The following is a 13,719-nucleotide window of genomic DNA, read 5'->3' as shown; positions in this document are numbered from 1 at the left end:
AACTGAATGCTTCAAAGGTCAGCAGAGCAAGGGCGGGGGTTTGGGGACCATGGTTTAAGGGGACTTCTAAGTCAATTGGCAAAATAATTCTATTACGAAAACATTCTGCATCCCACTTTGAAATGTGGCATCTGGGGTCTTAAATGCTAATAAGCGGCCATCTAAGATGCATCCATTGGTCTCAACCCACCTGGATCAAAGGAGAATGAAGAACACCAAGATCACACGATAACTATGAGCCCAAGAGACAGAAAGAGCCACATGAACCAGAGACTTACATCATCCTGAGACCAGAAAAACTAGTTGGTGCCTGGCCACAACCGATGACTGCCCTGACAGGGAGCACAAAAGAGAACCCCTGAGGGAGCAGGAGAACAGTGGGATGCAGACCCCAAATTCTCACAGAAAGACCAGACTTAATGGTCTGACTGAGACTAGAGGAATCCCAGTGGTCATGGTCCCCAAACCTTCTGTTGGCACAGGACAGGAACCATTTCCGAAGACAACTCATCAGACATGGAAGGGACTGGACAGTGGGTAGGAGAGAGATGCTGATGAAGAGTGAGCTACTTGTATCAGGTGGACACTTGAGACTGTGTTGGCATCTCCTGTGTGGAGGGGGGATGGGAGGGTAGAGAGGGTTGGAAGCTGGCAAAATTGTCATGAAAGGAGAGACTGGAAGGGCTGACTCATTAGGGGGAGAGCAAGTGGGAGTATGGAGTAAGGTGTATATAAACTTATATGTGACAGACTGACTTCATTTGTAAACGTTCACTTGAAGCTCAATAAAAATTAAAAAAAAAAAAGAATGATGCTGCCATTGGTTTTGCATAGATTCCCTTTATTATGTTGATAAGTTTCCTTTCTCTAACTATTTTATTGAGACTCTATCAGGAATGGGTGTTGGACTTTGTTGAATGCCTTTACTGAGTTGATTGAGAGGATCATATGATACTTTCCTTTTATTTATGTGGTGGATTAAGTTGATTGATTTTCTAAGGTTAAACCATCCTTGCATACCTGGTATGAATTGTACTTGGTTGTGGTGTATTATTTCTTTGATACCATGCTGAATTCCACTGGCTAGAAGTTTTTTGAGGATTTTTGCATCTATATTCATGACAAATAGTGGTCTGTAATTTTCTTTTTGGGGGGGTGTTTTGGTATCAGGGTTATGCTGGCTTTATAGAATGAATTCAAAGAAGTATTGCTTCCTTTCCTGTGTTCTGAAATAGTTTGAGTAATACTCGTGTAAGCTCTTCTTTGAATGTTCGGCAAAATTCTCCACTGAAGCCATCTAGGCCAGGGTTTTTTTTTTTTTTTTTCTGGGTTTTTTTTGTTTTTTTTTTTTAATACCTTTCCAAAGTCTTCTCTTGTTATATATAAGTCTGTTCAGATTTTCAACATCATTTTGTGTTAGTTCGCGTAGGTAGTGTGCTTCTAGAAATTTGTCCACTTCCTCCAGGTTTTCAAATTTATTGCAGTATAGCATTTTCATAATAAGGTGTTACGTTCCTTTTTTTATTTCAGTTGGGTCTGCTGTAATGTCCCCCATTTCATTTATTGTTTGGGTTATTTGTGTCTTCTCATGTTTTTCTTTTGTCAATTTGTCCAGTGTTTTGTCAGATTTTGTTGATCCTTTCAAAGAACTAACTTTTGGTTTTGTTGATTTTTTCTATTGTTTTTCTATCCTCTATTTATTTCTGCTCTGATGTTTATTATTTCCTTCTGGCGGCTGTGGGCTTCTTTTGCTGTTCTCTTTCTATTTGTTCAAGTTGTGTAGCTAATGTTTTGATTTTTTTCCCTCTCTTCTTTTTTGATATGTGCATTTAATGCTGTAAATTGACCTCTGAGGATGGCCTTTGCTGTGTCCCAAAGGTTTTGCTATGATGTGTTTTCATTCTCGTTTGATTCTGGGAAATTTTGATCCCATCTTTGATTTCTTCTATTACCCTGTGGTTTTTAAGCAGGGTGTTACTCAGTTTCCATGTAATTGATTTTTTTCCTTGCTCTTTCTGTTGTTAATTTCTACTTTGATGGTGTTGTTATCAGAGAAAGTACTTTGTGTTATCTCAATGTTTTGGATTTTGTTGAAGGTTGCTCTGTGGCCTAAGATGTGGTCTATTCTGGAGAAAGTCCCATGTGCATTGGAAAAGAATGTGTACTTTGCAGCTGTTGGGTGGGGTATTGTGTATATGTCTATGAGGTCAAGTTGGCTGATTTTGCCCTTTAGCTGTTCTGTATCTTTGTTGAGTTTTTTTCTATATGTTCTGTCCTTTACTGAGTGTGGTGTGTTGAAGTCTCCTACTATTATTGTGGAACTGTCAATTTCTCTTTTCTGTGCTTTAAGAGTTTGTTTTATGTATTTGGGAGCTCTGTCATTGGGTGAGTAGATGTTTATTATGGTTAAGTCTTCATTATGCATCATCCCTTAATCGTTATTATATAACCCAACCCACTGCCATCCAGTTGATTCCAACTCATAGTGACCCTATAGGACAGAGTAGAACTGCCCCATAGAGTTTCCAAGGAGTGCCTGGCAGATTTGAACTGCTGACCTCTTGGTTAGCAGCCATAGCACTTAACCACAATGCCACCAGGGTTGTCCCCTTCTTTGTCTTTTATGGGTTTTTTTTTCAAAGTCTATTTTATCTGAGATTAGTATTGCTGCTCCTGCTCTTTTTTTGGTAGTTATTTGCTTGTTGTAGTTTTTTCTATATTTTGATTTTTAATAAATTTATGTCTTTGTTTCTAAGTGTGTCTGTTGTAGACAGCACATTGATGGATTCTGTTTTTTTTACCCATTCTATCACTCTGTGTCTATTTATGGGTGCATTAGGCCATGTACATTCAGTGTAATTATTGAAAGATGTCAGCTTATTTCTGTCATTTTGTAGTGCTTTTTTTGTGGTGCTAATGTTTTCTTTTTTCCTCTTACTCTTCTGGGCTGAGTTTCTCTCGTGGATTTCTTTTGTTTCTGTATTTTTTTGAGTTGTTGAAAATTTATGTTTTTCTTCTTTATTTTTAAGAGTAGAGTAGGTTTGTTAACTTCTTTGTGGCAAATTTGAAATTTACCCTTATCTTTCTAGGTTTGAACCAGTCTAATGTTACTTGGTATCACTTTGCTTTTCTCTTCATTAGAAAGTTCTATACCTACACCATTTATCCCCTCTTTTATTGTTCTGATGTTGTTGTCATTTAGAGATTAACCTCTCTGGTTCCCTGTTGCAATTCTTTTGGTTTTAGAAGGTCCTTGAGAGTTCATTTCCTAGATTAGTATCTGGCTGGTACAATCTTGCATCCTATATTCAGGCTATGGTCTGATGTTGTTTGCTCTCAGACAGAAGGACTCCCTTTAATAATTCTTGTAAGTTTTTTTTTTTTTTGACATATTCCCTTAATTTCTGTTTATCTGGAAATGTCCTAATTTCACCATCATATTTGATTTAGCGTGTTGCAGGGTATATTATTCTTGGTTGGCAATTTTTTTCTTTCAAGATTTTATATATGTCATTCTGTTCTCTTCTTGCCTGCATAGTTTCTGCCAAATAATCAGTTGAGTCTTATTGTTTCTCTTCTGTATGTGACTTTTTGTTTTTCCTGAGCTCCTCTCAGGACTTTGTCTTTGGTTTTAGTGACTGTGATTATAATATGCCTAGCTGATTTTCTTTTGAGGTCTATACTATATGGCATTCGTTGGGATTTTTGGATGGTCAGCTTTTCATCTTTCATGATATGAGGGAAGTATCCTGTCAGCAGTTCTTTAATGATCCTCTCTGTGTCCGCCCCCCCCCCTTCTGGAACCCTGATCACTCACAAATTTTTGCTTTTGGCTGTATCCTACATAATTCTCCAGGTTTCTTCATTTTTCCAATTTTTCCTCAAACAGAGTTGTATCCAAGTATTTGTCTTCAATTTCACTGATCCTGTCTTCCATCATTTCAAACCTGCTCCTCAGCCCTTTTATGACACTGTTCATTTTTGAAATCTTGATGTTTATCTTTTAGATTTCTAATTGTTGTTTTTGTGTGATTTCTAGTTGTGAATTTATTTTGGCCTTTTGTCCCTGTATTATTTTCCTGAATTCTTCAATTTTTTGTTTGCATTTTCTATGAATTTCTCTGCCTTTTCCATGAATTTGTCTATTTTTCCTCGTTTTTGTCTATTTTTTGCTTCAATTCTTGGATAGCTCTGAATATTAGAGATTTCAATTCTAGATAGTTCTAGTTCCTTTTCTTCTACTGGGAAGTTATTTGCTGTTTTATTTTAAACATCTACTGATACCATCCTGTCCTGTTTTTTAATATATTTTGATGTAGTCTGCTGTCTTTGGGACATTCAGTAGTTATTTTCTTCATTTATTGATTGTAGATCTGTTTATTTTGTCCTGGTCTTTTGTTTTATTTGGTTATGTCTGAGCAGATGGGCTGAGTGTTCTTTGCTGTTTGCTTGTCTGTGGTCATACTTTTCACCTCCTTATCCAATAGGTAGGGTCAGTCACTCAGCTATTGTGCAGCAGGACAGGCCCAGCTGAAGGGAAGGGGCTGGGATGGATTGTTTGTGCACATACTAGGGCTGACAGGGCAGGCCAGGAATCAGTGCTGGGCAGGTTCCGGTATGCCATGTCTTTATTGCTTGGGGCTGTGACGTTCAGTGCATGGGGCAGGTAAGCAGGAGGGAGGTAGGAGGTTGTGTGGAGCTAATATGTGTATGAGAAAGAGGAGAAAGGAGAGAGAAACAGGAGCCAAAAACAAACAAGCAAATAAGCAAAAAAAAAAAAAAAAAAAAAAGAGTGCCAAGGGAGAGATGAGAAAATGAGAAATGGGGAAAAACAAAAAGAAAAAAGGGGAAAAGAAAGACAAAATACTAGGTAAAAATTTGGAAAATAAAATAAAAGCCCTTAGGAGTCCCACTGGTGCAGTTGTGAAGATCTGGGAAGTCACTTCTAGGCTGCACAGTATAGCCTGGCTAGAGTGGATATAGATTTCACACAGCACCAAGTATTCAGGAGACAGGAAACGAAGGTAAGTATAGAGAGGAGAACTGAGAAATGAAGAAAGACAAAAAGGGAAAAAAAGAAAGAAAAATAAAAAAGAGAGAGGGAAAGAAAAAAGAAATGCCCCCAGGTGTTGCTCAGACCGGGGAAATGGCTCCTAAGTTGTGCAGTGCAGCCTGGCTAGAAGGGTCTCCAAGCTGCAAAAAGAAAAAGAAAGCAAACATACAAACGAAACAAAACAGAACAAAGCAAAACAAAACAAAGCAAAAAAAAAAAAAAAAAAGTCCAGGGATCCCACCAGCATGGTGTCATGGGCCAAGGGAGGGTTCCCCAGTTGAGTGGTACTTGACAGCCTTTCAAGAAGAAAAGATGGCACACAGAGCCAGGTGTTTGAGAGAAAGGAGAGGGAGGCGGTTGGAGGCACAGAAGAAACCAAAAGAAATGGAAAAAAGCAATATCAGCAACAGACAAATGGCACTCAGTGAGCTGGCTAGTGTGGGTGGGGAAAATCCAACTGGCCCAGGGCCGAAGCAATTGCCTTTCAGCCAAGAGACTGTGGCTGCAGGAATGAGAGGAGGTCAAAGAGGCGTGGGAAAAAGGGTGGGGGTTAGGAAGCATATATTGCTGGTTACTGGGTGGTCTGTCTCCTGCTGGGAACTTCATGAAGCTGCTTTCCCATACTCCCTGTCCACTGAACTCTGATGTGGCCAGGGTGAGTCTACACTTCCCGGCCAGCCGAACTGCTGCTGCTGGCCAGGAAGTGCAGAGGTAGAGCAGTGGAGAGAGGATGGGGAGTGGGAAAACGTGTATCACTTGTTACCCGGTGCCCTGTCTCCTGCTGGGAGCTCCACGAAACTGTTTTCCCATCATCCAATAGGAGTCCAAGATGATGAATCTCTGTTGCGTTAATTGATAGGGGTCTCTGTACATATCTCTCTTCACTCTCTGTTCTCTGTCAGTCTCTTACTCTATTTGGTGTTTGGTGAGTTCTTCATTTGACATTTCAGGTTCCAGAATGAAGTTTGTCTCTCTTTTACTTAGTTTTTCGGGTCCTTTCTGCGGAGGGACAGTGTGATGCTTCTGTCTATGGCACCATGTTGGTTGGAAGTCTCCCCCAAATTTTTTATACAGACATCTTTTTTCTTCTCATCCACATGGCATACCCCCTTTAAATCCTCTCATGGCTCACCCACAGTTGACCTAAACCTCCACAAGTACTGAGACACACGTGTCCTCATATCCTCTGCGTCCATTCTTACATCTACTATTGCATCTATTAAAGTATTGCATCTACCAGTTGTGTGTGTGTATTTGTGTGTGTGTGTGTATGTGAAGTATATCTTCTATCTCACACTCCACACGGGTGTTGAAAAAAATGACAGACTAGCCTGGAGGTATACTCCCAGGGCTAGGGTCAAGCTACCTCATCCCATTGTGAAGAGCTGACATATAAAAGACTCACAAAACACTTTATGAATTAACTCGAAATTGCTTTCTCCTTTTTTCAAAGAAAAAATAAGTTAATTTTTAAAACAAATTCCAAAAAAAAATAAAATAAATAAAAGAATAGCTAGCCTTGTTATGATTAGCACAGAGACCATGATAACTGCAGACAGTATTAAATCATCAGTGACAAGACTGGCTGTCTTGAAAATGATCTTGTCCATTTTCCTTATTTTATAGAGGAGAAACTCAAGGCCCTGAAAAGTGAAGAGTGAGCTAAATGTCAGAACAAGGCTTTATCTTCATTTGCTGACTTTCATTCCATATCCCACCCTTGGGTTCTGTTGTGCTGCTGCCATTGTATGGTTCTCTAAAGACTGGTTAAAGGTGATTCTATATCCACTTATAGTAACTCGGTAGTACGTAAAACTGATGACTTCGACTTAAAAGATAGTTGTCTTTATGGCAACACTGAAGATCCATCTAATTAGAACTTACTAAACAGTCACCCTCACTAAATAGATGGGTTTGATGGGGAAAACTATGTTAAAATATTTTAAAATATATGTATGGCATTCATATCCCTGGGATATGAATGCTTTCAATCAAATTTTAAAACTTCAAAATTTGGTAAACAGATTCATTTTTTGTTTTCACTGTCACTCAGCCAAAGTAGAGGAAAGCAATATGATGGTTGGAGAGCAGAGGCAATAACATTACTTGTAGCCAAAATGGACTGTACCAAGACTAGAGGAAAAAACACAGTCTACATGGAATGGGGGAACCTTCTCTTGTCCTTAGGTGGTCATTTGCAACAGGACTTCAGATTTTCTTTTTGGAAGGTTGGGAAGAGGAGAATACAAACAGGGAGCAAGAGGGGGAAATAGAATGGGGTTAGGAACACACAAGCTTTAGTTCTGTCCCTGTCCCTTCCCTCATTAGCAAGGTATTTCTGAGGATATTGCTTCTCATTTCCTCATTTGCAAAATGAAATGATTGGAAAAGATAATCCATGATGTTCGTTTTAACTCTAACCTAATGTTTCTGAAGGAAATATCTAGAAATGACACAATGTCCGTACAGCATGCAATATATTACATTCAGTAACAAAGAACTAATAGAAAAAAAAGCAAAAAAAAAAAAAAATGCAGCTAATGTGGCTTGAATTCCTACAAATGTGTATGTCATATTTTTACAAAGCTCTTTTGTGATTTGAGAATTTAGTATTCCATGGAGTCATTTGCAGCAAAATAGCAAACGTAATTCCAAACATGTGCACTGAGAGTAACAATAAATTTCCGCCAAACATGTTACGATGTGGAAAATATTATCCCAAAATTATGTAGTGAATAACTATTATATGCCAGCACCTAGACCAGGTTCTGGAATATATACAGGAAAGAATAAGACATGATCCATGCCCTAGAGGAATTCATCCTCAAGCAGTGAGGTGAGAGGGGTAAACAACCATAGAACTACAAAAGAGACTATTCAAATGTCCAAGATAAATTCATCACACAGCACATGTTCATCCTTTATAATATACTAATCTCAGATGACCCCTCTATAAACCTAATTTGTGGCAATATGCCAATTATATCCCAAGGTAAATGGATATACACGCAGACACATACATACAGTTCTTGAGCTAGATACAGCTAAAAGGAAGAAATGTAAAGCCCAAACATCCAAAAACTAACATTTTGACTGGTTTCTACCTAGTGCTCAACACTTAAACTGATCATTAACTTTTTTTCAATAATTTTTCCCCTTAAGTTTATTTCTAAATTCACATTTTAGGTGAAAACATTAGTCTTTTGGTCCATTAACTAATTGCTTTCTAAACACTAAACAGGGAAGTTCATTTTAATGCATCTGAATTTCAATTAAATTCAGTAAACGTTTATTGAATGTGCGATAAACTCCTACTGATTTGAAGCTATTCAAGAATTGACTTTTGTGGAAGATGTAAAAGTATATCTATTTGCAGATGACATGATCTTATATATAGAAAACACTACAGAATCTACAAGAAAACCACTGAAACTAATAGAAGAGTTCAGCAGAGTATAGGATACAAGACAGACATACAAAAAATCAGTTGGATTCCTCTACACCAACAAAGAGAAAGTCGAACAGAATCACCAAATCAATACCATTTACAATAGCCCTAAAAAAGATAAAATACTTAGGAATAAATCTAACCAGAGATTTAAAAGACCTATACAAAGAAAACTACAAGACACTACTGCAAGAAACCAAAAGAGACCTACATAAGTGGAAAAACATACCTTGCTCATGATATGAAGACTCAACATTGTGAAAATGTCTATTCTACCCAAAGGGATCTATAGACACAATGCAATTCCCATCCAAATTCCAGTGACATGTTTTAATGATATGGAGAAATAAATCATCAACTTCATGTGGAAGGGGAAGAGACCCCAGATAAGTAAAGCATTACTCAAAAAGAACAAAGTGGGAGGCCTCACCCTACCTGATTTTAGAACCTATTATACCGTCACAGTAGTCAAAACAGCCTGGTACTTGTACAACAACAGATACATATACCAGTGGAAAAGAATTGGAAGTCCAGATATAAATTCATCCACCTATGAGCAGCTGGTATTTGGCAAAGGCTCAAAATCCATTAAATGAGGAAAAGACAGGCTCTTTAACAAATGGTGCTGGTGTAACTGGATATCCATTTGAAAAAAAAAAAGAAAATAGACCGATACCTCACACCATACGCAAAAACTAACTCAAAAATAGATCAAAGACCTAAATATAAAAACTGAAATGATAAATAACACGGAAGAAAAAATAGGGACAACACTAGGAACCTTAATACATGGCATAAACAGTATACAAAACATTTCTAACAATGCATAAACACCAGATGAAAAACTAGATAATTGGGAAATCCTAAAAATCAAACACTTATGCTAATCCAAAGACTTCACCAAAAGAATAAAAAGACTACCTACAGACTGGGAAAAAGTTTTTGGCTATGACAAATCCAATCAGTGTCTGATCTCTAAAATCTACACGGTATCACAAAACCTCAACAACAAAAAGACAAATAACCCAATTTAAAAAATGGGCAAAGGATATGAGCCAGCAATTCACCAAAGAAGAGATTCAGGCGACTAACAAATACATAAGAAAATGCTCACGATCATCAGCCATTAAAGGAATAAAAATAAAAACGACAATGAGGTACCATCTCAGTCCAAAAAGGCTGACATTATTCCAAAAAACACAAAACAATAAATGTTGGAGAGGTTGTGGAGAGACCCGAGCATTTATGCACTGCTGGTGGGAATGTGGAAACCCTGGTGGTGTAGTGGTTAAGTGCTACGGCTGCTAACCAAGAGGTTGGCTGTTCAAATCTACCAGGCATTCCTGTAGGATCGTTATGAGTCAGAGTCGATTCGACAGCTGTGGGTGGGTGGGTGGTGGGAATGTAAAATGGTACAACCACTTTGGAAATCCATTTGACACTCCCTTAAAAAAGCTAGAAGTAGAACTACCATAAGATCCAGCAATCCCATTCCTTGGAATATATCCTAGAGAAATAAGAGCCCTCAGAGGAACAGGTACATGCACACACATGTTCATTGTAGCACTATTTGCAATAGCAAAAAGATGGAAACAACCAAGGTGCCCATCAATGGATGAATGGATAAATAAATTATGGTATATTCACATAATGGAATACTATGCAATGATTAATCCATGAATCATCTCATAACATGGAGGAATCTAGAAGGCATTATGCTGAGTGAAATTAGTCAGTTGCAAAAGGACAAATATTGTATGAAACCATTATTACAAGAATGCAAGAAAATATTATTATAAAAACAGAAGAAAATATTCTTTTGATGGTTACGAGGCTGGGTAGGGAGGGATAGGGGTATTCACTAATTAGGTAGTAGACAAGAACTATTTTAGGTGAAAGGTAAGACAACACACAATACAGGGGAGGTCAGCACAACAGGACTAAACCAAAAGCAAAGATGTTTCCTGAATACAACCAAACATGTTGAAGTCCAGAGTAGCAGGGACGGGGGTCTGGAGACCATGGTTTCAGGGGACATCTAGGTCAATTGGCCTAACAAAATGTATTAAGAAAACATTCTGCATTCCACTTTGTTGAGTGGCGTCCGGGGTCTTAAAAGCTCGCAAGCACCCATCTAAGATGCATCAATTGGTCTCAACCCACTTGGAGCAAACAATGAAGAACACCAAAGACACAAGGTAAATATGAGCCCAAGAGACAGAAATGCCCACTTAAACCAGAGACTCCATCAGTCTTAGATTGGAAGAACTAGAAGGTGCCCGGCTACCACGGATGACTGTCCTGACAGGGAACACAACAGAGAATCCCTGATGGAGCAGGAGAACAGTGGAATGCAGGCCTCAAATTCTCAGTAAAAGACCAGAAATAATGGTCTCACTGAGACTGAGGGACCCTAGAGGTCATGGCCCCCGGACCCTCTGTTAGCCCAAGACTGGAACCATTTCCGAAGCCAACTCTTCAGACAGGGATTGAACTGTACTACAAGACAGAAAATGACAGTGGTTAGGAGTCAGCTTCTTGGTTCAAGTAGACACATGAGACTATGTGGACAGCTCCTGTCTGGAGGTGAGATGAAAAGGCAGAAGGGGACAGGAGCTGGTAGAATTGACACGGGGAATACAGGGTGGAGAGGAGGAGTGTGCTGTCACATTAGGGGAGGTCACCTAGGGTTTCATAGCAAGGTGTGTACAAGTTTTTGTAGAGACTGACTTGATTTGTAAACTTTCACTTAAAGGACAATTAAAAAAAAGAAGCATTGAAACCAGTGTTTCTGTTTTGTGTTTGCACCCATGTTTTATTTTTAAATCTGAATCTGCAACATAAAGGACAATTAAAAAAAAGAATTGTCCTTTATGTTGCAGATTCAGATTTAAAAATAAAACATGGGTGCAAACACAAAACAGAAACACTGGTTTCAATGCTTCTCCTACTGTCAGCAAAGAGCTTAAGAAGTCATCAAGGAAAAGGTACATTTGTTTACTTATGGAGACTGCTTAGAATTAAATCATTGAACACTTCGATGGGTTTGTCGCATCTCCAAAACAGTCATACTTCAGGGCATAGATCAAATAATATTCAATGTTTTGAACAACAGCAACAAAAAAAAAATTGTCCAGTCCTTAAGAATAATCTGAATATTTTATTCTCAGTGTATGTAATCCTAGGGCAGGATTGCAGCCTCAGAGACCTTCAGCTTCAGTGCCAGAGAGATAATGAGTTAACAGGTTGTAAGAAACAGTGCAGCAGTCACTATTTGCATATTAAAGATGTAGGATATTAAATATCCTCTCACAATTTCCCTAAAGTGTTAACACTGATGAAAATCAAAGACTACAGCCTCCAGTATGGATTACACTCAACATAAAGAAAACAAAAATCCTCACAACTGGATCAATAATCAACATCATGATAAATGGAGAAATGGTTGAAGTTGTCAAGGATTTCATTTTACTTGGATCCACAATAAATGCTTATGGAAGCAGCAATCAAGAAATCAAATGACGTATTGCATTGGGCAAATCTGCTACAAAAGACCTCTTTAAAGTATTGAAAAGCAAAGATGTCACTTTGGGGACTAAGGTAAACCTGACCCAAGCCAGGGTATTTTCAATCTCATCACATGCGTGCAAAACCTGGACAAAGAATAAGGAAGACTGAAGAATTTATGTCTTTGAATTATGCTGTTGGCAAAGAATATTGAATATTCCATGGACTGCCAGAAGAGCAAACAAATCTGTCTTGGAAGATGTACAGCCAGAATGCTAGATAATGAGACTTGTCTCATGGACTTTGGACATGTTATCAGGAGGGGCCAGTCCCTGGAGAAGGACATCAAGTTTGGTAAAGTAGGGGGTCAGTGGAAAAGAGGAAGACCCTCAATAAGATGGACTGACACAGTGGCTGCAACAATGGACTCATGTTTACCAATGATTGTGAGGATGGCACAGGACTGGGCAGTGTTTTGTTCTGTTGTAGAGAGGTCACTATTAGTCAGAACTGACTTGACTTGACAGCAAGCTTACCACAAACTTAAAACAACACAAATGTCTTACCTTATAGTTGTGTAGGCTAGAAGTCTGACACAGCTCTCACTGGACTACCATCAAAATATTGGCGGAGCTGAGTTTCCTTATGGAGTAAAAAAAAAAAAAAAAAATGGAGTATCTAGGGAATAATCCATTTCCTTGCTTTTTTCAGCTTCTAGAGGCTGACTCATAGCTCCCTTTCTCCATTGTTAAAGCCAACATATATATATTTATATATGCTAACAACAGTGAATATTTTTTCTCTTCCCTAAAAAGTTTTTTCTACTCTAGAAAAATCAGCAGTACAAGACTGATGTTAAATAAAAACTGCCTTCTCCATCAGTGCTGGGAGACAAAAAGTGGTGAGAAAAACTGAGATAAGCTGAAGTGTGGATGACCCTCTAAAGGGGGCAGGGCTACTCAGCTTCAGCATTTTGTTACTAGGTGCAACAACTGAAAACCGTATGGAATGCAGTTCCACCCTAAAACACATGAGGTTGCCATGAGTCAGAACGGGCTCAACAGCAAATGGTTTGGTTTGGATTTGGTTCCCAATATTGCCAGATTTTTCAAGGATGCCAGAAATCCAATTCTTTGTGACATCAAAATTTTAAGTATTGACAGATGAACAAAAAGCCATACAACATTTCTTCCATTCCTGTCATGTAATTCAATAAAAACTGGTAAGACTGGTTAAAATAACTCTTTTTTCTATGCAGCCAGGGGCAAGTTCAAGGAGGTTTGTGAGCGTCCAAATGGCTTCTGCCGGGAATTTTGCATTGAAACAGAGATCCTCGTTGGCAAATGTTTAGATAGGCGACCATGCTGCATGCCCCTGTTGGATCAACCAAAAGCTGAGAGTACGGAGAGCACTAAGAGTGCTGCACGCAAGACCTGAAGACTTTTGTTTGTTTAGATGTTTCATTATTGCCATTCTCTCTCTCCTTTCTCTGCCTTTAGATTCTTACTGAGTTTTCAATAAAGCCAAAGTCAGCAAACACAACCTATTTTTTAAAATTCTTGTTATAAATTATCACTTGATTACTGTTTGGTTCCTAACATAGTCCATCCTGTTGAAAATGACCTGTTTTTGTGACTGGAACTGCATCCTTTCACCCTTCATCCGAGGGGACTGCTCCCCTTTTCTTTTGGGAAAATGCACTACCTCATTC

The 13,719-nt window shown here is 38.5% G+C and overlaps 1 protein-coding gene across 1 annotated transcript; it reads left to right on the top strand.

The window, feature by feature from the left end:
* Positions 1-13,244: 13,244 nt before the first annotated feature.
* DEFB108B (defensin beta 108B) lies at positions 13,245-13,482 on the top strand (the record flags this gene model as incomplete). The annotated part of the gene is made up of 1 exon (XM_023551213.2): positions 13,245-13,482. A coding segment is annotated over one exon (201 nt), but the record flags the coding sequence as incomplete, so codon positions are not given.
* Positions 13,483-13,719: the final 237 nt, after the last annotated feature.

This window comes from Loxodonta africana, chromosome 19 (genome assembly GCF_030014295.1).
Source record: "Loxodonta africana isolate mLoxAfr1 chromosome 19, mLoxAfr1.hap2, whole genome shotgun sequence".
Lineage (NCBI taxonomy): Eukaryota > Metazoa > Chordata > Mammalia > Proboscidea > Elephantidae > Loxodonta > Loxodonta africana.
The sequence above is the reverse complement of the archived record's forward strand: the minus strand, read 5'-3'. Positions and strand labels throughout refer to the sequence as shown.